The following is a 26159-nucleotide window of genomic DNA, read 5'->3' on the forward strand; positions in this document are numbered from 1 at the left end:
TTTTTTGATTGAAAAAACATGCTTTCTGAAGTTGTGTTTTAATCGTATGATTTTGGCTCAGACTGTTAAAACCATTTTTGCCTCTACAAATGTATATTGTATAAATAGAAATTATCATTTCAGTTGAGTAACACTTTATTATTATTGCTGTTATATTAGTCTGACCCTTTATTTTCATGTTTTTGCATTAATTGCTTTCTTTTTTTTAATGAAACGCTGAAAGAATTAAGAATTAATAGTATCTTAGGGGAGATGCAAGGTTTGCTGTAATAAGGATTTTTTTTTTATTATTGTCATTGTATTAAGGAATTTATAGTGGTGAGCGAAATGTGTAAATTTATTTATGAATATTAATTGTTATATGTGATTAAATACAAAAAGCAAAAAGCCTAATTGTGTATTTCTGTCTTATTTCTTATTTCCTTCTGAGATGAGGTCAAACCAGGGGTAAAAGTCACACCCCCATCCCCCTCAGAGACACTGTGGCCACTGTCAACAAAGAAGTCTCTAGTTCAGCCTTGTTCAGTAAAAGTGCACGATCATTGCTGAATAATAAGTAAAGCAGCAAGCGGCATCAAAGGCCGAGTTTTGCACTCGGACAATTTGTCTCTGTTATTTATTTAGTTCTGTCTTATTTGTGTTTGTCACTAAACACACAAAGTCAACACACATTGGAGACGCTCATGTGCCAACATAGATAAACATGGACATTTTCAGGTCTGGATATGGCATAACTTGTTTGATGGGGATGAGCTGAAAAGTCATTGTGCCAAAAGGCAAGTTCTTCAGTTAAACTAATAAGATGTTTTATTATTTTGAAATGTAAGAAAAAATTGAAATTTTGCCATTGGGATAATATTCCATTAACATATCCAAAAATACGGGAAAAAAACAAGCATTCTGACGTGTAACTGTGGTCTTCATGATGATAGAAAGGTTTAACTTAGAATTAGACTTGATTATTGATCCACAAGGGAAATTATTTGGACACCGCAGCTCACACATCACAATATAATATAATAACAAAGCAAAAAATATAAATGGTAATAATAAATTCTAAATAAGTAGCAAAAAAGACCAAGAGACATAATTATATAAATGTAATAATCTTAATAAAATATAAGATCACAGCTCTAGGTCTAGGAAGACAAGCAACAAGGATATGATAATTGACAGGACAGCTGTAGGGAGTATTATCTGTTATATAAGGGTGAGTTGTTGTATAGTTGTAGGGAGTATTATCTGTTACATAAGGGTGAGTTGTTGTACAGTTGTAGGCAATATTGTCTGTTACATAAGGATGAGTTGTACAGTTGTACGGAGTATAATGTGTGACATAAGGGTGAGTTGTTATACAGTACGGCGTATGGTATGAATGTAGTCCTGTATAATGCCCTACTCTGAAACATTCCAGACAAAGCAATAACATCTGCATGGTGAAAAGCACTTAATGGACCCTCCACCAGAAAAGTCGCGCAATGCACTTTTAACTTATGCTTTCCTTTTTATCTTTCTCTGAATCTAAAAGTACTTTATGGCGGGAGTCTGCTTGCTTCCCACAGATTGGTTTCTTGTAGGAATACCACTCCTCTCTCCTCTCTGCTCTCTCTCTCTTCTTCTGCTCTGGAACAAAAGCTGGCTTAGAGCTGTTTTCTTTTGTCATCAGTAACGTGTTTGAGTAAAGGAGGTAATGGTGCCACAAGTGCTCCAATTAAAGGAGAAGCTGCCCCGCTGAGAGGAGAGCCAGCCCAGGCCCCAGATCACCCCTTCCCATGGGCCCTCCCGCTTCCCACTGTACTCATGTTTATGCATCAGACACTTCAAGAGCCAACGCTTCACCCTTTTAAAGCAAATCAAACAGTTCTTAAAGGGCCCATATTACACCGTTTTCTGATCTACGTTATAATGTTCCTCATCACAAACATACCTGGAGTTGTGTCTTGTTTCATTCACACGTTTAACACACAAATCCAAATAGGCTGAATTCTCTCTCTTGCAATGCCATGTGGTTAAACAGGAAGTGCTCCACTGTGTTTTTAACCGCCATATGTCTTCACTGCAATCATTTGGATCATTTCTGCCCTGGAATTGCCAATCTATATAAAATAAAATGTAAAAAGTGGCTGAAAACTTCTGCTTCATAACATCACAAGGTGGAACAGAGCATTTTGAGCTTTGGAGATGTAGACAGTCGAATTATAAATAATTACTCAAAAATGTGTGAATGAAACAAAACACAAGTCCAGCTATGTTTTTGAGGAGGTAACAACATTATAACGTGGCTAAAACTGTATCCAGAGTTTTTTTACACACACTTTTTAATAGAGGAATTTAAGAAGGCCTATTATAATGTTAACGTCTTTCATGATCTGAGTAAAATCCCTCAGTCGTCCAAGTAGAATCCATGGCAAAAGGAGAAATTCAATTTGTCAACTGGACAAAAGCTGCTTCTTCAGTTCAAGAACTGAAAAAAACAGCTTGGATGAGCTGCTAAAAATATTCAACTGAATAAACTTTTGTCTAATTAACAAATTGAATTTCTCCTTTTGCCACGTCTTTCAATTATTAGATTCTTTTCATATCTTATCGCAAAGCCTTATCTTCTGAAAATTTGTTAGAAAAGTTAGAAATATTTTTTGTTATGTGTTTAAGATTATTGTTTTTTTTTTTGTTTTTTTTTTGAAAACACCTTAATTGGTTTCAGTCTTATTGTTTTGTCCCACACTGTTGCTTCATTTCATTTGGTATTGATGTAATGTACAAAAACACATATTTTCAAGGTCATATATTATATCTGAATTATACCTGAATTTATGTTTATTTATTTATTTGACAGGGACATTGTACAATAAAAATAAAGCATAGACCAGATTTAGCTACACACTCATTTTCATCTGTAGTGTAACATTTAAAATACAGCTAAAAACAAACAACAACAAACACTGACAACTCCTCACCAGCAGAGGGAGCAGCACATCAACGCTCCTAATACAGATTGAAATATTTACATAATATATACATTATTCTTACAGGCAGCAGATCACTAATGGCTACAGCCCTGACTCTCTTTGTTCATAAATAAATCTTTTAAACAGATGACTTAAGAGATGTATTGGGAGCAGTGATGGGAAGAATACTATGAAAATGTGTTTAGTTATACAATACAATACTTTTACATTGAGTTGAATTTAAATTATAGTGTAAAGGTGCAACATTGGATTAAAAAAACATTTAAAGCATTTCCTATCACTGAAAAATCACTCATGCACTCACCACAAGAGCAAAATGTTCTATTTTTCTCACTGATTTTGTGCAGTTTGAAACCTAAATTACATGATCAAACATCGTAATGTACTTCTCTGATTTTAGAAAAGTAACTGTACTCTGAAAACTACCAAATGAAAAAGTAACCAGCAGGTTACAGCACTACATTACAGTTCAGATCTGTGGAGAGTCGCCCCGATCACAGAAGGAATTATTGTATTTTTGAGCAATAAAAACACCTGTAATTAATAAATGCTAAATGGATATGTTTAATGTCATACTGTGGAACATTTCAGGCAAAGCAATAACATCTCCATGGAGACAAGCACATATCGAAAGCACCAGAAGCACTAGAAAAGTTGCGCAATGCACCTTTAAGTTATCATTCACAACATGGTATAGTATTATTACTGTGTCTTTTATTACTGATACTGACATTCAATTCATGGATTTATTTTGTAAGTTCAGTCTGAATCTTAAATTACATGATAAATAACATCATGTATTCCTCTGATTTTAGAAAAGTTACTGTATTTACCAAATAAAAAAGTAACTGTACTGAAATAGTGACTCAAAATTAGTATTCAAAGTATGTATTTTCTGTACATGTATTCAGTTACTTTACTTCCCAATACTCGTTAGGAGTTACAGCGCAAAAATCTTCAACTAGAACCAGCAAAACTTTAGACTTTGACAAACTTCACTGATCCAGGAGGGAAATAATTCGGACGAAGTAGCTCATACATCACAAAATAATATAATAACAAGAGATTAAACAATAAATAGTAATAATAAATTCAAAAAAGTAGTAAAAATAGCAAGAGATTGGAGTCAAATAAGGCATAATTAAATAAATGTAAATGTACGAGTGCAAATAAAATATAGAAATATAGTAATACAAATATATCTCAGCTTTAAACAAGAGGTCGTAAGGAGAAACAGTGCAAAAATGAAAAGTGATTGACATGACAAAGGGTTATCTGTTACATAAGAGGGAGTTTTTTGATTGATTTGATTGTTTTATTTCAAGCATATGTCTCCTTTTTTTCAATTTGAGTATATATATTATAAGAAAATATACCCTGCTTGCTCAAAAAGGAATGAGAAGAAGTAAAAATACGTATTTACTCTCACCCCCTTTCAATATTTACAAATGTGATTGAATGTGGTATGCCAGCCTACCATTCCAGCATATATATTACTTTATTTTTTACTTTCTAATAACCAGATTTGGCATTTCTGTTTTTTTTTTTGTCCTGGCAACATGAAACTTGGCAGTGCACACATCTGTCCTGTTAGTACGACACCCTCCAAATTTGAGATCGGTCAGATGAGTGGTTCGAGAGTTATGCGTGGAAAAGACGAACAGAGACACAGACAGACGTTTCTTGAATTAATAGATTCATTAATAGATTATACAGACTTATTAGTGATTATAGAGAATTATAGAGACCTTACGCTTAATTGCTGTCACGTATACATATAGTACAGATACACATATAAGTAAATACACAATAAATACACACAACATGTCGTATGCAGTATAGTATGAATGTAGTCCTGTATCGCTCACTGTTTACGAGCTTATAGTTAAATGGGGACCCCAGTGAAGCAGAGTGAGAAGCCAAATTTGAAAAAAAAAGAAAAAAAAAAAAAGCTCAAGGAGGCAACAGGGCATGAATGAGGGTCTGAGGAGGCACAAAAACTTCCATTGGCGCTCAAACATGATGTTTGATTGACAGGTCCAGGAAAAGCGGAGGGTGGGAACGTGGGTGCCGCAGAATAGACATGACACAATGCAGCGTTCCATACAGGGGCCCGTGGGTGCTGCTCATTGATAAAACCATAAAGACCATGCCTCAAATAGCATGTTGTCTCTGCGTGCTGGAGATGTGGTTTCTTCAGATCAGTTTGTAATCTTCGGAGTATGGAAATCTGCAAAATGGGAATTGTTCTAAATGCGATGTGGGAGGTGAGGGCTGACTTTTTGGTCCGGTTTTGTTGCTTTTTTGTGTCCGTTTCTATTCGTCCAAAGTCCATATTATGGCAGTAACTGAAAGGGGAATGGGTAGTGAGTGTAGTATAGTATACAGGGGATTTCATTGGTCCTAGTTCAGTTCTTTAAAAGTGCAATAAAACTTTAACTGAAGGCAGCCCACTCCACAAAACAGTCCATGAACAACTGAAAAGCTTTCTGTTTGAACCCAATGCTCCCAGTAGATCCAGGGTCTCCAAAAGGTCATTATAAGAAGCCGAACACTAAATAGATAAACATATAATATAAATACATCTGTGTATTTTGGGAGTTTGCTTTTCTAATCAATTTTTATCCATTTCTACTTGAAAAAACTGGAAGAAAAAAAACAAACACACGATGTTATTGAACTCGAAAGAGCACTATAGGTAACATTTATGGTGAAGTGTCTGCTTATCTCCATGCAGCTGTTCCACAATACCGCGTTAAATTTATTTAGGCCTATTTCTATTTTCGTGGGGACAAGCAGGTGATGCTGCCAGGCCAAGTTACAGGTCAGATCTGAGGAGAGGCGACCCTGCTCTCAGTGACAATGCATGTTTTTTCACGATACGTTTGATCAATAAAAGCATGTGTAATGAAATTAATGCTATAGATGGGTTTAATTCCGTATTTTTAACACTCCAAACCGATCCGAAATCCTGTTTGGACATATATTGATGTAATAATACTATTTACTAGTCATAGTTAGCCCAAAAAATGTGACAATGTTTTAATTTTTATTTATACAAAGCTGTTCTGTAGTTACACGAGGGACAAGAACCCACTACATAACACATTCGGATCAGTTTTGTATTATTTTATTTTTGTTTAAAAGGAACTAATTGGGGTTTTCACTGGTACTGGTATTGAGGATTGACAGATACTTAAAGCTACAGTATCGGTATCGGAAATGAAAACGCTAGATCGGTGCATCCCTGAACATTATGGGACCCAATTTTACTTCAACAAATCTTTCCTTTTTGGTTATAATAATTTATTGTGTTATGAACTTGACCTAAATATCTCTTTTTATTTATGTTTTGTTTTTTTCCAGAATTCAAGGAAAACACCTAACATTTTAAATCCATGTTTCTGTCCCATTCCCAGCGCAGGTATCCCCCTCCACCTCGCGTTGCAAACTGTCCCCAGAGGCCCGCTTTAAGTGTCGTATTCAGACCACAGTGGCGAGGAACAGCAGATTAGCCATGATCCTATCCGTTCCCCGCTCGCCCCTTCATACGCTCTGTTACACCAGCATTTACCAAGAGGAGGGGACGCCATTCAGACCCGTGATATGAGTCCTACGCGTACGGACCTGAACAGAACTTACACCTCGTGCAAAGAAAAGACCCCTTTGGCACCCTCTAATTCTCGTTGCTATGGGGCTGCCAGGCTCGATTCTGCTCCCCCGTTGTGATGGGACAAAGCCTCTCAGTCAACCCGGGGACGGTTGCTAGGGGAGGCAGAATGTATGGGGAGGGACAGGGCCCGCCGTTGTCCGAGAAGAAATGTCTCTCTTAAGGCGGGTGAGGTGTGGTGATTGACAGGTGGCTACACGCTCCAGTGCAGTTTGCCAGCCCGGGAGGTCCCTTGGCCTTTCAGCTAATGTGTTTATATGCATAACTCTGTGTAAATGGCTATGGCCAGTTATGGTGGTTGGCAGGGAGGACGGTTGGGGGTTCAAAGCCAGTCTAGATAAAGTTTGTATCATGAGGCGGTCTATAATAGTAAAAGCACGGTTGTAGCCTATAGAGGGAGCTGGTTCTTTCTGTGGATGGCAGGTGGTCACCAATAATGAATGAATGTACGGTTGGAAAGTTGCCGGTAAATTTCAGACTGCAAGATTGTGGAGGTTTTCTGCTGCAGACAAAATACATCTTTGCTTAAAGGTCCTATACTATGCAAAACTGACTCTTGTGAGCTTTTAGCCATGTTATAATCTTGTTACCTCATCAAAAACACACCTGGAGTTGAGTTTTGTTTCATTCACACACGTTTGAGTAGTCTTATTATTATTCTCTTCACATCTCCAAAGCTCAAAATGTGCTGCTTCACCTTGTGATGTCTCAAAGAAGTAGTTTTTAAGTTTCAAGAGCTACTTTTTACATTTTGTATTCTAGAGATGTGAAATTCCAGGGCTGAAATTATCCAAATGATTCTAGTGAAGGTGTATGGAGTTTAAAAACACAGTGGAGCCCTTCCTGCATTACTTGATATTACAGGGCAGAACAGAGTGTCTTTACGAACCTCAAAAAATCCTGTTCTACTTGAAGCTGTCTTCTCATTGTAGCCTGCCTTCCATAACTTGTATCTGTCCTTTGTAAAAGATCTGTAAGTACAATAATTTGGTTAAAATAAGGTTTATAAAAAAGCTTCATACTTCAAAACAAATGATAATTAAAACAATATAGTGCTCTAGATTCTATCATCACACTTTATAGAATTTTGAGATAGCCTAATGTTAAACTAATGGAGATTTTAAACACTACGCGCTCATTCAAGAGTTCTTACACTAGTGAGATACATGTATTTACCAGTAATGATCCAGCAGCTTATAGGATCGTTCCATAGCTCTTTTGTTTACTTTTTATAGCCTATGTATGTATATATTGTATGTATCTTTATATACTTAGACAAACTTTACTGATACAGAAGGGAAATTACTTGTTTACAACAGCTCACATGTCACATTAATTTACAATAACAAAGAGAAAAAAAACAAAAAAAGTGGTAATAAAACTTCAAAATAAGTAGCAATTTAAAAAAAAAAAAAATTAGCGAGACTGAAGTCAAATAAGACAAAAATTAAATAAATGTATGTACATGTAAGTGTGATGTATGAACATTTGGCATATCTGACAGTAATATAGAGTTTTTTAATGCACAATCTGACTAGTGCATTTTTTCACATTTGATCTGGAGCTCTATGTTTTAGAAAGAATTTTTTTTTACTTTTTGGAATTTTCATAAATAGTTGTTTATTGCACATTAACTCGTGGTTTTACACTAGTATTGATTAAAAAAATTAAACATTTTTAAGAGAAGGTTCAATTTTGTCCATTTTTGACATTAATACAGTTTTAGTATTGGTTGACATCAGTAATTAAAAGCTCTCGACTATTATGAACCAAACTTGTTACGTGTTACCTACCCTAACAAAAAGGGTGATATATAGGCCACATAAATCCTCCTCTCCCACTGTTCACAGAAATACCAAACCATAGAATGTACAACCACCAAATAGATGTATAATGTGTTTTTTAAATTATTATATTTTTACTCAGATTGGTTTTAAGTTACCAGACTGAAGGACCTCTCAGTGTCTCACCTGATTTAGAGCAGAATTTTATTCTGAAAGTTGAGGCATTTACTTCAGGTCTTTTCACATTTCTCCACAGACATCCATCTCACAACATTCTCTCTAAAAATCAAAAAGATTATTATTAAACTTAAATGCATTTTAAATTATAAAAGATAATTGTAATGTATGTGATATGTGTATGTTATATGTACGACCTTTAAAGCATATGTGGCAAATCCTTGTTACTAAAATAAACAAAATAAGTAAAGCGCTTTGTGTTAGTATGAAAAGCACTCTGTAAATAAAGTTTGATTGATAAATATATTACCAAATAACTTAATTTTCATACAATAACAAAAAATAATAATATTTAGTCAAAGTGTATTTTTTATGCTTGCCTTTTATTTTATTATAGTTTATGTTTTATATTTATTTATTTTTTGTTAAACAGACACATATGTGAATTCAAGGCTTGTGAAATACTAGCAAATCTAATAAATTTTCATACAGATAACTAAAAACTTCCCAAAAATGAGCACTAAATGATGAAATGTCATGATAAAATATAAAGAAATTCAGTCAAAGTTCATACAATATAATTATTTTCTCTGTCAAACCTCAAATCATTAAAACTTCTAACCAAAACATTAAAAAAAAGGATATCTTCATTTCTATAACGATTTTGCATCATAAACCAAAGTTTAGAGTAGCTCAAAAGGCAATCAAATATATTCAGATGTAAATGTTTCAGATTTAAATATGGTACTCAGACATGTCTATTTTGTTTTCTCAGTCAATTACAGATTAGTATTACAATTTGCATATTTAAATCTGCAGTTTCAGACTATGGGAACCTCCACCCAGACTGTTCCTAGACAAACCCAGGCCCCATTTATACGACCGAGGGCCAGAGGTGCACGAGCTCAGACCAGGGACCCTTCACTGTCTCCTCGTCTGGGACCGTCTGGCTTCTCCTCTCCCAGACGGCGCTCCCCCATCCCCCCCTTTTTTCCCCTTGACCTTGACTCTGTGTCGGGGCGACCCTCCTCACAGTCTGGGGTCAAAGGTTAACACAGCAGCCACACATCAGACACGCTGTCGCTCCCCCGTGTTCAATGGTAAATCAGAGAAAATCAGCAGCCTGTTGGAATGTGTGAGGAACATTCCTGCAGAGAAGGACGAGAGGAAAGGAGGAGGAGGAAGAGGAGAGGATGGGGAGAAGGAGGAAGAGAAGTGGATGGAGAGAAGGGGAGGAAAGAGAGCAGGTGAAGATGGAGAGAAGGATGCGAGAATGGAGAGGAGAGGACGAGGAGGAGAGAAGAGAGGGAGGAGAGGATGAAAAGGAGGAGAATGGGAAACAAGGAGGAAGAGGAGAGGATAGAGAGAAGGAGAGGAGGACGAGGAGAGGATGGAGAGGAGAGACGAGAGGGAGGAAAGGATGAGAAGGAGGAGAACGAGGGAGAGGAGGGGAAGGAGAGAAGGAGGAGAGGATAGAGAGAAGGAGACGAGGAGGATGAGAAAAGATACGCTGGAGAGAAGAGAGAAGAAGATGATGAGAAGGAGGAGAGAAGGAGGAGAGGATGGAAAAGAGGATGGAAAAGAGATGACAAGGAGGAAAGGAAAGAATGCGAAAGAAGAAATGACAGAGGAGAGGATAGAGAGAAGGAGAGATGAAGGAAGGAAGAGAAGGAGAGGATGAGAAGGAGAAAATAAAGAAAAAGAGAGGGGGATAGAGAGGAGGAGGGACAGAAGGAGAAGAGGAGAAGAAATGTGCCTAACAATTCTTCAGAGAAGGAGGAGAGGATGGAGAGAAGGAGAGGACGAGAAGGAAGAGAGAACAAAAGGAGGATGTGAAGTAAGAGAGAATGGGGAGGAGGAGAGAAGACGAGAGGATGGAGAGAATGAGAGAAAGGGGATGGAGAGGAAAGGATGGAGAGAAGGAGAGGATGGGAATGAGAGAAAGGGGGATGGAGAGAAGATGGAGAGAAGGAGAGGATGGAGAGAAGGAATGAAAAAAGAGAGGATAAAGAGAGAAGGAGGATGGAGAAAATGAGGAGAGGATAGAGAGAAGAACGAAAAGGCTGGAGAAGAAGAGAGGATGGAGAGAATGAGAGAAAGGATGGAGAGGAGAAGATGGAAAGGAGAAGATGGAGAGAAGGAAAGAAAGAACAGAGAATAAAGAGAAGGAGAGGAAGAAGAGATGGAGGAGTAGATGGATGAAACGAGGAGAGGAAGAAGAGATGGAGGAGTAGATGGATGAAACGAGGAGAGGACGGAGAGAAGGAGGGAACGAGGAGAGAAGGAGCAGAGGGCGAGGGGATGAAGAAGAAATTATCCTTACATTCGTGTAGAGAAGGACAGGATGAGAGAAAGAAAGGAGGAGGAAAAGATGTAGAGAAAGAGAAGGAAGAGAGACAACTCCAGGTTTTAAAACATAGATCAGAAAATAGCGTAAATATGAACCTTTTAAATATGATACGCCATTAGAATGATGTAAAAGCCCAGCAATATTTCCTTCATCAGTCTATCGCACTTAAAACTGTGTTATCGTGACAGGCCTGACATCAGACTCCCAGCGGCCAATCACGTCGCAGCGAGGAGCAGGTCTGAGAGCAGGTCACATGGTACAGACGGCACCCCCACACCGAGCATGCGCCCCACTCGCCTTTCTCCATCTTCCTCCAGGCTCCACTCTATCATCTGGATGACATTTTAAAGAAAGCTTATATCAGTTTTGCTACAGGCCTTCTGCTACAGCTGGAAATATGCACATATAAGCTGACTTCTGCTTTATCCTTAATGTATGACCACGTCTCTGTTGTATTTTCAGGGGAGAGTGTTGTATTTGCAAATGTGGCTGTTTTGTTTTATGCTATAGAAAAATACATCACTGCTCAGTGTATTTTAAGGGGCCCATACACATGTTGATATTCCAGAGTCACTTGTATTTTTAGTTAATCTGCCACTGAACTAATAAGAATTAGCACTATCGGAGTAATGTTTATTATTATTATTATTATTATTATTATTATTATTATTATTAATAATAATAATAATAATAATAATCAAAATTATATGATACAAACCAACTGGCAATGTTAAAAAGAAACATAATTAAGCATGACAAATGTGAGGTCAGACAGGAACGATGTAAATTCAAAACATAAATTAATAAATTAAATGAGGTGCTAGGCGTCTAAGAGTTCATAGTGATAAGTTCTTTTATAATGATAGCGTTCTTGCTGTTCATAAAGGTGAATGATAAATGTAACGAAAAGGGGTTTGCATTTCAAAAATTTGTGGCAAAAGAAGAAATTCAATTTGTCAACTGGACAATAACATTTCGCAGCTTATGCAAGCTCCAGACCCAGGTGAACTCTGCCTTATATCTGCCCAGGGGGGAGCTAACTACACTGAAACTACTCTGAAACTAACACACCTATGTGTTTACAGTTTCTGTTACTTAGCAAGGCCTATTGAACTTGCGCTGAGTGTGAGGTCATATCAGCGTAATCATTCAGGGCCATAATGGGTGCTTTCACACCTCTGGGCCTGACCTGGCTACACCTATTGTTTTGTTTGTTTTGATTTAGGTTTGAGGATGGAGTTGTAAATAGGAGACAAATGATGTCTGAGGTCTCCATTTATGTTCAAGGAAGGATTCTTTCTTTATAACCATAGATTCTACCTGGACAACTGAGGAATTTTACAGACATTCCAAAAATTTGTTTTTGTGGATTAACATTTTTCCAAGTATAATAATAACCTTAAAAAATAGTTCATGTTTTTTATCCTTACATAGAAGTCCAAAGATGATGTCTGCGCGGCATTGATGAGACTTTGGCCTGACTGGAGGAGGTGGGCCAAAACACAACATGGTTGCTCATGTACGCACACATGCACGACTTCACTATAGAAGCCCTATGTGTGCACTGATGTTACTCATAACGAGGAAAACAGTGAATAAAATCTGCTCCAAAACACACAGCAAACCCACGCTTACCTTCAATGAGGACTGTGACAGAAGCTTAGCTGCCTCTCGTCTCCGGCTGTCATCACTGCTCTGTACTGTTTTTATATCCATAAACCCACAGAGGAGAACACAATATAAAAGGACACACATCATTCTCACTATTTAATAGATATTTCTGCTGCTAATAGACATTTTCTCCGCTAAAAGCGTTAGCACATGTAAACAAACAGCGTGATGATGATGTGGGTGCGGGCCTACGCAATTATGCTCGAACATGGCACAGTTCTTAAGTCTAAGTGTGAGTAGAGAACAACCAGAAGTGTACATCTTTCCATAAAGTAGTAGACCTTTTTCACAACAGCCGGAAGTGCCACGACGTAGGGTAAACGTAATTTCCAGTTAATGCTTTTCTATGGTAAAATATCTGTGGAGATGTTAAGACTATGGAAACTGGAGTATGACTTTGGGCTGTTCTCATGATGTATTTTCAGAGACCTTTACACGCTTGTATTTTTTATTTATTTCTTTTATGTCTTTATTGTATTTTGATTACTACTGCAGGTGGAAAATTAATTCTTATGAATTTAATATTAATATTTAATCAAAGTTATATTTTTGTAGATAAATTAACTATAGATAAGTGTAAAATACTTTACGCTTTCAAAGTTAGTTCACTACTTTGGGTGTTAGTTTTACACCCAAAGCACTGGACACATATAAGCTATGTTCAGACTGCAGCCTGAAGTGACCCAAATCAGATTTTTTTCACCCTTATGCAGCCAATATTTGATCTTTTAATAACAGTCTGAACGACACTGCAGATTTTTTCAAATGTGACCCAGGCCTCTTGGATATGTGCTCCTAAAATCAATACATATCCACTCTTCTGACATGCGACTTCAGACTGAACGGCCAGGTCGCATTCATCCCACCTACACATTATCAATGTAGACGAAGACGTGTTTCTACCTGCGAGAGTGGCACAAGTAGCTGCTCACAAATGTACACACACATTCTTCTCATATGAAAATTGTGTATGAACTCCATGTCAGTGAAGTAATGAAGCACATAGCAATCTCACCACCCTTAGCAGCGACTCCACACCCACACGTTTCTTTGTGTTGTGGGGCAGTGGCAGCTTATGCTGCCACTGCCCCACAAAACACTATGGTCAAAAAACTTGTCCTTCTTAATCTCCTCCTTAAAACAAATAAGCTGTACATGTTCTGGTCCTGGTACGACAGCAACTTTAATACCTATGGAGTAAGAAAGCTTTCAGAAATATTTCTGCGCAGATAATAGAAATCCATGCATATTTGGGAAATCTATGCATATTTGGCTGTAGTTGCACATAAAATAAATATTTGTAAACTCTCAAATGAGTCCAGTCGAACATAAAATATTTTGTGTGTGTTTTTATCCATCAGAATACGAATTGAATTACAATCACGAAATGAAAATTCACGATTACGCTTTCATGAGTACGATTACTAATTGAGACGCAAATTTACTGTCAAAAATACGTCATCAATTCACAGACATTATCAGAAGAAACCTCGATCAAGATCAAGATGCGCATGCTTAAGTTGTAGCAGAGGGTAAAAACGGAGTAACTGCACAACAAGCAGCTACAACAGCTGACCAACACGTGGGTTAATTAAAATTTATTGTAAAAATGTCTTGTCATAGTGGTAGCCAGTTGGCTGACATCAGACGTAATGTTATCCCAGGGCTAATAAGCAAATGTCAGCTTTCAGCATGTTTAGATTAAAACATTCACAGCTACAGCCACAGTGGACTGTCAGTCAGTCTTAAACTTAATCTCAGCTGCATTTCTAGCGTGAATCAATCCGCAGACACACGTCACTGAAGTAGGCTGACCAAGAGTTTCTTGGGACCGCTGAAATGTCCCAGTTTACACCAGACACTATCTGATGTAAACTGGGACGGAAGGGCGGCCCCACGTCGCTCGTTCGGGCTGTGCCCGGCCGGGCCCTGTGGGGGAAGGCCCGGCCACCAGACGCTCGCCTTCGAGCACCCACCCCAGGACTGGCTCCAGGGTGGGGCCCCGGTGACGCCATTCCGGGCAATGGAACTGGCCTTCGTATGTAACTCATCATGTGGGGCTTCTGAACCGTTCTTCGTCTGACCCGTCCCGCAGGACCTGTTTGCCTTGGGTGACCCTACCAGGGGTATGAAGCCCCCGGCAACATAGCTCTCAGGATCATTCGGGCACTCAAAACCTCCCACAAGGTGACGTTCAAGGAGGGGAGGGGGGTTTATTTATTTATTTTTGTTTACTACATTCCATTTGTCTTTATCAATACATATGTATTGTTTTATCAATACATATGTGCTAATAAGACAATAACAAATGGCAGTTCACTAATTAAATAACAGTTAAAATCAAAGTTTAGCACTTTTTAATACTGAAGTTTGATTTAAAGTTTCACGATGTGTGTAGAAAGTTGAAATTGCAGTGTAAAAGTTTTCAGCTTGATTTTTTTCAAATCGCAAGTGCACAAATATAACAGTTTGAGGTGATCCTGAGTGTGAAAAGGGGGCTAGAGTTCCAGCCTACATTAAACCTAAGGAAAAGAAGCCACAGTAAAAAGAACACAGCAGGAAAACATAGCTACCTTGTCCGTTTAGAACCATAGCTTTCTGCTGGTTGGTTTTCAGTGTATACCTGCTTTTGTAGATATACATACTGAATATTGGGAATCAGTCAACACAACCTAGTGAGCGAAGGTCCGCACAAGCCACCTGTTAAGGTATAACAGCTCTCAAACCTCAAAGCAGGAACTTTTACTTATGTCTCACTGGCCTACAGCAGGTAAATATGTTCCTGAAAAATTTGCAAAATCTCCCAATTAGACATTTCTTCTTGGGCTGTGTGTTGCTGTGTGTACCAGTTGTTTTTCTGCCCAATTCAGTTTGTGTAACAGGTTTGCCACTTTCTGTGAGCTTTTGGATGAGTTGATTGACTGTTGGACAACTGTCACACTCATCCTCAGAGCCCGACGAAGAAGAACTGAAATACATTCTGCCAACAACTGAAGGGTGGGACTTTTCACATAATTTCTTGTTCCTGGTGGTTTCTGCAGTGGTCTCATCTTCAGAGTCACTGACGAACGCAGCTTTGGACTTTCCACTGGACTTATTCTTGCTAAACTTCCTAATGTTGTTGTTGCTAGTCCCAGCAGTGGAAAATTGATCCTCAGAACTTGAATCCGAGAATGTGTCTTCATCTTCTGAAGAAAGAAACCAGTCAACGGATTGAAGGTATCTCTTGATTGCCATTTTACGAGCGGCCTCCTGTTTAATAAAAGAGTGTTTCAGCGCTTTTTCCGGGGTGATCCTTTTTGCTGGATTTACCTCGAAAATCAGTTTCAAAAGATCAAAAAAGTGCATAGTCTTCAGCTTCTCTAGTTGAAGGACTGGTTTAGGGTGGAACTCCATCATGTCCTCCAAACACGTGAAGTTTTTAGACCAGTTCTTGCAGGGTTTGACATTCTTGCCTAATTTGGCACTGTAGTCCTCTTGTGGGCACATCTCATAGCGATCATCAGATTTCCTTAAGTAGAGATGTGTAAACAAGCCCTTTTCAAGTTGTTCGGGATCGGGTAAGCCTCGGATCTGTGTAATTATCCTAACCATTTCGTATTCACAATGACAAGGAAACAGATTCTGGCCGAGGTATAAGAATGCCAGCACACAGCCAAGACTCCACATATCAACTGTCTGGTTCAGTTCAGATCCCAAACTTACTTCTGGGGCCCGGTATCCAAGCGGCTGCATGATAACACCAGGAACTAAGCTCTTCACCCTCTTAGTCAGCCCAAAATCGATGAGCTTGATTCTGAACGGTTCACGCTTGTGGTCAACCAGCATTACATTGCTTGGTTTGAGATCTGCGTGAACCAGTCCCCTCTTGCTCAGTTCTTTAAATGCTACCAGGAGCTGCTCAGCGATGTAGCGGATGTCTGAAACATGAATTGGTTTGAACTCCCTACTTTTCATGAACTCAGACAAGCTCTGATCTAAAAGTTCCATTACCAGACAGTATTGGTTCTGGTAAGCGAAAGATGTCACAAACGTTACTATGTTTTTGGCTTCACTCACACTGAGCAGCTCATGGAGAATATTGGCCTCATATCTGGTTGCTCTGAGCTTCATAAATTTAGAGATTTTCAAAGCCACATCTCTGTTGGTTGACAGGTCTGAGCACCGGGCCACGCGTCCAAAGACGCCTTCTCCCTTCAGCTCCTTTATCTGGTACGAACCAAAATCGCTAGAAATCGTATTACCTATCACCAAAATGACTTCACCCTGACGGTTTGTTCCAGCCATCATCTTGTTATATGATACACGTCTGTTTAAAGAAACGTTCCTATCGATTTGTCTGTAAACCTCTCGACACTCACACTTACAAACTTTTTACAGTGGTACAAAGCTTTGAATTGTGTTGCCATGAGAACATAAAAGCATATTGGTGGAATCTAGAATGTGATGTCAAAGCCTGAGGCAGAACCAGGGAAATTTAAATAAAAACAAATAAAAATGGTAGTATTCACACAGAATTAGATTTACCTGGGGCTAATTTCACTGCATTACAACAGCAGCAGAATTAAATGTATAATAATTGATTAAATTTTCTCTTCCATCACAATCATGACATTTTTTTATATAGTTAATTGTAGTAGGGTTGCATACGGTGTATTCTGATGGAAATAACGTGCTTTTGATTTGTTACAAGGGCTGTTATGAATTTAATATTAGTTGGTTTTCTTTTGGTGTGAAAAGTGACCTGCATCAGATGAGGCGACTGTCTGCAGTGTTCTGTTTTGATACCTTTTTATACATGTTCAGAATAAACTAATACACTAATTTACTGTCTGGTTGCACAATAATAAATAAGGTCTAAAAATGTACTTCCTGATTGGACGGATTTCCACAACTTACCTAGACACTGTAGTAACCTGTGCCGAAACTCCAAATGTACCATACATGTGTGTTGCATGTGTGTCGCAATTAATTAAGCACGATGCTGGCACACAGACCTTTCTCAGTGACGTCAAATATTTGGTTGCGCCGCCATGCTGGGAGGTAAAAAGTGTCAAAGCCAGTGCACAATTCGTCTCTACGTGTAGAGGATCCAACTGCTTCTTCCCATTTGTAATGCTGGTATTTTCAGAGTGCAGTTGTGCAGCCCAGCAGAATGTCCCAACGCTAAACCCTGACGTCAGATTTTTAAAGGAACCCACAGTTATTTATAATATGTTTATCACTAACCCTCCCACACCACTGTCTGGACATGTATGAAATAAAACCCTGGTGACAAATGCCAATCAGATATTTAATAGTGTTATAGGATTTGTAGTGTGAATATGTTATTACACTATTTTCTGATCTATGTTATGATGTTTCTTCATCGCAAACATACCTGGAGTTGCGTTTTATTCCATTCACACATGTTTAACACAAAAACCTTGCATATTTAGGCTTTTCTCTCAAACAGAAAACACTCTATTCCACCTTGTGATGTCATATGTTAATACAGGTAGCGCTCCACTGTGTTTTAAAACAGGTGGACAAGGTGGAACAGAGCATTTTGGGCTTTGGAGATGTAGTAGATAGACTAATAACGAAGGACTACTCAAACGCGAGTGACTGAACAAAACACAACTCCTTTATGCAGCAGATAACCCTATGTTCTGTCAATCATTATTTCATCTTTGCTTTTTCCCCCCCCCCATCTTTTTCTCCTTGCGACCTTTTGTATATACCTAAGATATATTTGTATTACTATATTTTTCTATATTTACTTTACTTATACATATACATTTATATAATTATGCCTTATTTGACCCCAGACTGCTATGTTTGCTTATTTTGAATATATTATTACCACTTATATTTTCATTCTTTATTATAGTATACTGTGATGTGTGAGCTACTGTGTCCAAATAATTTTAATTGTGGATCAATAAAGTTTGTCTAAGTCTAATTCTAAGTTCTGTATGTACCTAAAATGTAGAACGTAGTGAGAAAAAAGAAACAAAATATGAATTAGATTAAACTTTTACCTGGTGGTGTATGATAAAATGCATTTGCAATAAGAAGAGAGGAACTAAGTGATTACGGGAGGGAGAACAGAGTGACTGGGAGTTGTCTCTGGAGCAGGGCCTCTTGTTGTCTCAGAGCAGATCCTGTGAACTGGCCTGATGCATGGGGCCTCCAGTAAACAGTGCAAAGAACAGAGATACATTAAATCAGTGATGAGAGTTTAGACCAGGCCAAGGCTCAGGTCTGAGTGAAAGGCAGTCTCACCATTCAGAGCCTGCAGAAAGGTCAGAGTCAGAGCAGTTCACAGGCCCCAACACTATTCTTATGCTAAAGGGTCATGCACACATCCTCTCTTTCAGTGCCTCCGAGCGCATAAACAGCTTCACTTTCCCTCCAAAATCTGAAGAATCTCCTGCACACAAGTAGTGGAGGAAGCACTTTGTAACTTAAGTAAAAGTACAGCTGCAGGAGCAAAAAAAGGAAAGTATCACATGAAAAAAAATCCACTTAACGGTGCATTGTGTAATTGTTTTGGTTGGGGGTCCATCATTGCTTTGCCCACATGTTCCACACTATGATTTTAAACAGCTCTGCCTTACATTTATTCAATTACAGGTGGTTTTATAGCTAAAAAAATACCTAAAATGGGCATTCTGACTGTGAGCGCGGTCGCCTCTCCACAGATCTGACCTGCAGCTTGGTCTGGTTTGGTCTCCATGAGGATAGAAAGGTTTAATACCATACTCTGAAACATTACAGACAAAAATATAACATCTCCATGGAGAAAATCATTTGATGGGCAGGATTTAAAAATGTGAGACTAAGAGTAAAAAGTAAAAGTATTTCACACAGATGTTCAGATCTAATAAAGCTTCAGTGTAGTACTAGCGAAAAGAAAATGTACACACAATAAAAGCTGACCTCAAAAACACACTATATTGTTTCAGTTTTCAGATATTGAACATTAAGTTGATACAGTAATTATCGTGACAAACTTAAATATACTTGCATAATGATTCTAAACTGATCAAGAGAAGCTGATCTTTTGTTCTTTTAATAGAAATGTTGAATTTTATCAGATGAAGAAAAGAGGTAGAGGGCTTCACTGGGTCATAAAAGAATTAAAGGGTTAAACTAGTAGTCATAAACAGAAAGTTACCCTTACTGGAAAATGTGAAAATGGGCAAGATACAAACCTGAGGCACTCCGACTGAATATATTAAAAGTCCTTTATGGCATGAAGGGATGAATTGTTGAATTTTATGGCGTACAGTGTCTTTTCTTATGTGTTTGCAGGCCCAAAACTATCTTGGTGCAAAGGAGTACATTATAATCTCAGTTAAAAATGTTTGTACCCTCTTTTCAGGCCATAGACTGTGTTCAGCTCCAGTCAAATGAAGCTCACGAGGCTAGCAGATACAGGAGCGAATTTGGAGCCAAGTTTAATATTAGGAACTGGAATTTATTAACAGACAAAATAGTGAAATAAAAACACCAGGATCATGTAAAGCGGGTCAATATTAATATTTAAGACCATTAAGACAGTTACAGAGACAGAAGGAAGATAATTTTTCAATGTAAAGTCAACTGGACCCAGAGTCAATGGAGCCTGAAGCGCCTTATATATACACAGTCCATATTTCAAGCGCCTAAAATAAAGCTACTTAATGGAACTTTTCACCCTTTTGAAACTCAAACAAACTCTCACTCAGTCTGGTCTGCACCCAGGCATGTGTGTGTGTGTACTTTTTTGTCTATTCATTACTCTCCATGTTTTATTTATTTATTTCTAATCACGGCTGTGTACATTTGAATCACTATGTTTTTAAAGCGTGATATAAATAATTTAATTAGGATAAAAATAACTGTGACATTCGTCTTGCCTGTCTGCATTAAAACATATAATCACATTTTATTTATTTATTTATTTATTACATATTTATCCAAATAATTTACCTTGTGGATGAATAAAGTTTTTCTAAGCTCTATTTTATTTTATTTATTTGAGTATGATTTTCAGTACATTACAGTAAACGCATTGTGATTTCAGTACATAACTGAGGTGCTCATGAGGAACAGTTAGAAGAAAAAAAAACAAAAACGTATATTTTCCTACCCCTTAACGCATTAACTATTTCAACCTTTAATTATTCCATTTGATTTTATATTTTACAGGGTTTGAAAAGCCTCTTAAAGCACTGTCATGATAATTACTATATCAACTTAAGTATAAGATCAATGGAACTATATTTTTAGGGGTCAGTATTTATTGTGTGTACATTTTCTTTACACTTCTGGGGAATTTTGTGGTATTTTTTGGCTGTATGATAAGATTTAAGCAGTAAAAGTTTGAATTAATTACTTTTATGACTCATTACAGACTAAAGAGCTTCATTCTACTATTTATTTACAGCAGCCTGTGACTTTTTAATAATATTGATATAGTTTAGAATAGTTTTTGTGGTTTAACTCTGCTCTTGGGTTACTGTGTCAGTGGCATAAATTAGTTTCAGTGTAATTTTTATTGTCTATATTTACTTAATCAATATATGTCACACTTCAGATGTTTTTTTTTTTTTTATTGTGATGGGCGTATGTAGCAGCCGTGTTAATTGGCTTGTATTGGCTTTTTATTGACTTCCTGTCCACTGACCCCTGCCCTGTCCATCCATGGGGCCAACGGTCACCGGGGAATACAAGGAAATGGCCACTTAATTGTGACCACTTGACCTTTGACCCTGCTTCAGACAGACTCCTGACCTGGGCTCTCCGCAGCCTGTTTATTGTCCTCTAAGGGACTGTCCAAGTCAAGACCTTTGAACCCAAGCAGCCTGCACTGGGACCATATAACAGCTCCAAAACACACCACATCTCACCTCAGTAAACTGCTAAGGTAAAATAGAGATGGAAATGGTGAGGAAAGCTATATTAAAATACATGAAGGGTACTAACGGGAGCGTATGAATAAAAATGTTTAGTAGCATTCAGGGCTTTGGTTCCAGTAGCAGGCTACACACAGGCTGATCCCACTAATTGGTTTGCATTCAAGCAGAGAGGAGAACTAATCACTTAAATACAGCTGCTGTGGTGACGAAAGGTATATAAGATGCAAATTTTTGTGTTTTACTGATGAGAATTTCAATGCTATGGTTTGGGGATAACAGCAAAAAGTCAAAATACACTAGTAGAATTATTTTTGTTTGCCTGTTGGGAAAGCCCTTTGTTAGAATATATGTTATTTAGACATATTTTCTATTTAATAAAGACTGGGATTGCTTGTACGCTCTCGATGTATGTCATTTTGGTCCATACACGTTTACAAATTTACATTATATTGCTTGAATTATGCCACACAAGTGTTTCTAAATAAAAATCCAATCCCAAAAATAAAAATAATATAATATAAGCTTACAAAAATATTCACTCTTGTCAGACAATTATAATAAATTAGCTGTAATTTGCAAAATAAAAAACTAACCAAAAGCATAATAGTAATACATTTTGTAAAAAGGCTACGTTTATTTTAGACTAAAACCCTAAACGGGCCCCATAGCAACGCCGTATTAATGGTAGCTAAAGTAGCCCAGATTTTTAAAAATGTCTTAAATCTTTTACATTTTCCGACTTATAATGAAATCTATAACTATAAAGAAAAAAACAATTCAATAGAAACGTACAATGAAACAAGAGGAGGCGGTTTTAATCACTGCGTAAAGTTGCTAACACAGCCCAGGCCTAAGTTTTACGCACCACGGCTAATTGCGTTTATAGGCCGAAATATCGCTTGTCCAGCCTTGTAATTTATCTGCAGATTATCTTTTACTGGCACAGGGTTTACTCGCCTCTTTTTTGTGCGTTTTTCATGTTTTCATCAGATGTTCGTCCGAGGAGACAACTTTAATCCGCTGTTGACCCCACGCGTGTTCATCTGTTGTTTTGACTCCGGACACGCGAAAACCGGACACTGAGCTAAATCCAGCAGCTCCAGCTCGGTTTATAATTCCCAACGCTTTTCTGCCATTAAATTATAACTTTTACTCTCTGTCAATAACTATATCTATCCTCTGAATTTGCTTGATATTTTTCGCTATTCTACTAAAAAAAAAAAAAAAAAAAAAAAAAAAAATTACACTGTCAGTAAAATATGATCCACGTACTCATTACGCATATAGTTTTCGGCGACCACACCATCTGATAATTTATGGCAAAACCCTCAAAAATATCCGAAATGTCTTTATCAATTATAGATTTTATGGGGTCGCGTGGTGAGGCCTGTGGCTGGTGAACTTTATTCCCAACACCGCAGATTCAACACACGTCCGTACGTCGGTCTGTCTGTCTGCTCCTCTAATTAAATCTTAATGCGGGTCACTCAGCCTCCATTGCACGGCGTCACATTCGCTAATCTCTTTTACATTTTCCACACTCTACATCTATTTAGATCACACAACGAGGTTTCAGTCATTTTAAAGCAGTTTATTTGTTAGCCAGTTATAGCAGTACAGTCCACGTTTAAAATAGTGACATAATAAACAGAATACAGCAACTTAATTTAACATTTGTCTGAGTACAGTTGCATGTGAGGTTTTCTTTACTTTATCTGATTAACAAAGCATCACCCATTTCATTAAAGAACAATTATAAAGATAATTAGATGATACATTAATTTTTTTCCAATCAAATTATAGAATTATAGGCCCATCAGGTATAAAATGTACACCTTTTACAGAACAAGTTACACACGATATTTTAAAATTTAACCTAATAAATGGCCTTCTAACTTGCTTTATGACAATTACAGTTCCATGTTGTTTCCTTTATGGCTCAACTTGAACTTCATTCATGAGTCCTTTGAGTCAGCGGTCCAGTTTTCAGAGAGTATTTTCCTGAAAAGAAAAAGAAACGGAGAAATTAGCGCTGTACTCAAACATAAAGAAATCATTAAAAACGTAAAATGCAACAGATCTGAATGCTAAATGCACGCTGAATACTAGATCATTGTTTTCGTCACGTTTGTATTTATTTATTTAGCCTTTTAATTGAATTTGTGTGTTTTTGTGTGGACGTGCTTTCTCTTAAACTGTTTGTGTAAAATTGTGAAGCTTTGAGAAAAACAAACTTGCTTTTTATGTGCAGTAAAGTAGGCCTCTGTGCTCTGCGTGCTGTTCGTCTCTCCCATTTTCTGCCTGTATGCATAGAGGGATGTTAAGGCTTTTATCCCCACAGGGAACCAACCCCAACTCTTTCTCTGTCAATTTTCACCCACTCCCCATTTCAGACCAGCCTTTTCTGCAACCAGGCCCACAATGAAGGATTTGTCCTCCTTCTCTTTGTCCACATCTGATATCTTTTTTTTTTTGGACTGCTCCCTCTCTGCAGACTGCATGCAGCGTATGCAAATACAGGCTCTATTATTCAGCAGCCCCCTCCCCTGAATGAATGCATCCGTAAATGAGGCCACACTCGCTCACAGAGAGGGAAAGGACGGGAGGAGGGGGGGTTGGAAACATGCACATTTTACAATCACTGGATTTGCGTGCTCACTCTGACACATGGTCACCCAAGCATCACAGACACTGACTATTGGAAAATGATCAGATTCATGCTTCAAATATGTTTATATTTACATAACTCAGCAAATACGAGGTGGTGCTACACTGAGAACGGAGAACGCCACAGAGAATCCACCGCCATGTGAAATTTATACAGAGCTTTCAAAATAGATCTGTTGAAACTTATTTTGTCTTTACTAAAAATATTGTCATGCAAAATGTAAAAACAGGCTTTCAATAATAGGCAATTATTTTTGACATTTAGATAATAATTATAAAATTACATTTATATTAACTTGAATAAATACAATGTGAGTTAAATAGTATATACAGAGAGAGATTAGTTGAAATTTATTTTGTCTTTACTACAAATATTCAACCAAAATGTAAAACAGGCTTTCATTAATGGGAAAGTCATTTGAAATTTAGGTAATAGTCATAAAAGGAAATTTATATTAACAAGAATAAATATAACATGGAAAATTTAAAACTACTGTCTAAAGTTAAACTGTATTTTTTCTTTTTTTTCATTTTTCTAGAACAGCCATACATTTTTTAATTAAATATATAATGTTCCTTTCTTTTTTCTTTTTTTTTTTTTTTCTTTTCTGTGACTACCTCCAATTAGTGCAGCCATTTTCATAATGATTTGTCTGCAGTTGTTCACATGCATCATGACGTCTGGGACAACCCTAAATAATGGGACCCCCTGTGGCTCTATCATTTATTTTAACACAAAGCTGGATTTTATGTTTTTTGGCCCTATGCTACACACAGCCCGACATTGTCACATCAGAATAGATATACTACACAATATTAACACATAATTTTACTTTACATCGCCTAATTTCTTTTATTTTTTCAGTTCTTTGCATCTACTTTGCTCTTAGATATGTACATAAAGCATACAATTGCCTACAAGTTTTAATAGTTTGCAAGGATATTTTTACTACTTATTTTGAATTTATTATTACCATTAATATTTTTGTTATTTGTTATTATATTATATTGCGATTTGTGAGCTACAGAGGCCAAATAATTTTCCTTGTGGATCAATAAAGTTTGTCAAAGTCTAAATCTAAGAGGACTATAGAAGGACCTATAACAAGTACAGTTATAAGATTTTGTAGAGGTTTTGGGTTGACAGATTTCCAAATGAGCTACTCTGTCCAAATTAATTTCCCTTATGGATCAATAAAGTTTGTCTAAGTATATAAGATAAGTATATAAAGATGTAGTATATAAGGATGTATAGCAGCCCAGTTAAAATATTTCTGTAGAAGTTTTTGGTAGACAGATTTCCATGTGAGCTACTCTGTGCAAATTTTATTTCTCTTATGGATCGATAAAGTTTGTCTCAGTCTAAGAGGACTAGATAAGGACCTATAACAACTAGCGCAGTTATAAGATTTTTGTAGACGTTTTTGGTAGACAGATTTCCACGTGAAGTTCTGTGTCCAAATAATTTCCCTTATGGATCAATAAAGTTTGTTAAAGTATACAAGGTAAGTATATAAAGGCTATCTAAGGATGTATAACAAATAGCACCATTCTAATATTTTTGTAGAAGTTTTTGGTGGACAGATTTCCGTGTGAGCTACTCTGTCCAAATTAATTTCCCTCATGGATTAATAAAGTTTGTCTAAGTAAGTATATGAGGACTATATAAGGAACTATAACAAGCAGCACAGTTCTAAGATTTGTGTGCTGTGTCCAAATAATTTCCCTTATGGATCAATAAAGTTTTTCTAAGTCTAGGTAAGTATATAAGGTAAGTATATTAGGATCTATAACAAGTAGCACAGTTGTAAGATTTTTGTAGAGGTTTTTGGTAGAAAGATTTCCGTGTGAGTTACTCTGTCCAAATGAATTTCCCTTATGGATCAATAAAGTTTGTCTAAGTCTAAGTAAGTAAATAAGGTAAGTATATAAAGACTATATAAGAACCTATAACATGTAGCGCAGTTCTAAGATTTTTGTAGA

General features: G+C 37.2%; 1 protein-coding gene across 1 annotated transcript; it reads right to left on the reverse strand.

Moving 5' to 3' along the window:
- Nucleotides 1-11165: 11165 nt before the first annotated feature.
- Nucleotides 11166-16911, reverse strand: LOC129409531 (homeodomain-interacting protein kinase 2-like). The gene is made up of 3 exons (XM_055155909.1): nt 15468-16911; nt 12586-12650; nt 11166-11282 (listed from the first exon to the last, which is right to left on the reverse strand). The coding sequence occupies exons 1-3, from the start codon at nt 16909-16911 to the stop codon at nt 11166-11168; spliced, it is 1626 nt and encodes a 541-aa protein (XP_055011884.1).
- Nucleotides 16912-26159: the final 9248 nt, after the last annotated feature.

This window comes from Boleophthalmus pectinirostris, unplaced genomic scaffold, assembly GCF_026225935.1.
Source record: "Boleophthalmus pectinirostris isolate CB_2022bp ecotype Guang Dong unplaced genomic scaffold, ASM2622593v1 HiC_scaffold_2, whole genome shotgun sequence".
NCBI lineage: Eukaryota > Metazoa > Chordata > Actinopteri > Gobiiformes > Gobiidae > Boleophthalmus > Boleophthalmus pectinirostris.

Coding starts and splice junctions, on each gene's coding strand:
- LOC129409531 (XM_055155909.1), bottom strand. CDS start 16,911: ATGATGGCTGGAACAAACCGTCAGGGTGAAGTCATTTTGGTGATAGGT. Junction 12,651..15,467: donor ATTGGGCAGAAAAACAACTG/GTACACACAGCA, acceptor ATATAAAAACAG/TACAGAGCAGTGATGACAGC. Junction 11,283..12,585: donor TGTCACAGTCCTCATTGAAG/GTAAGCGTGGGT, acceptor AATGTCATCCAG/ATGATAGAGTGGAGCCTGGA.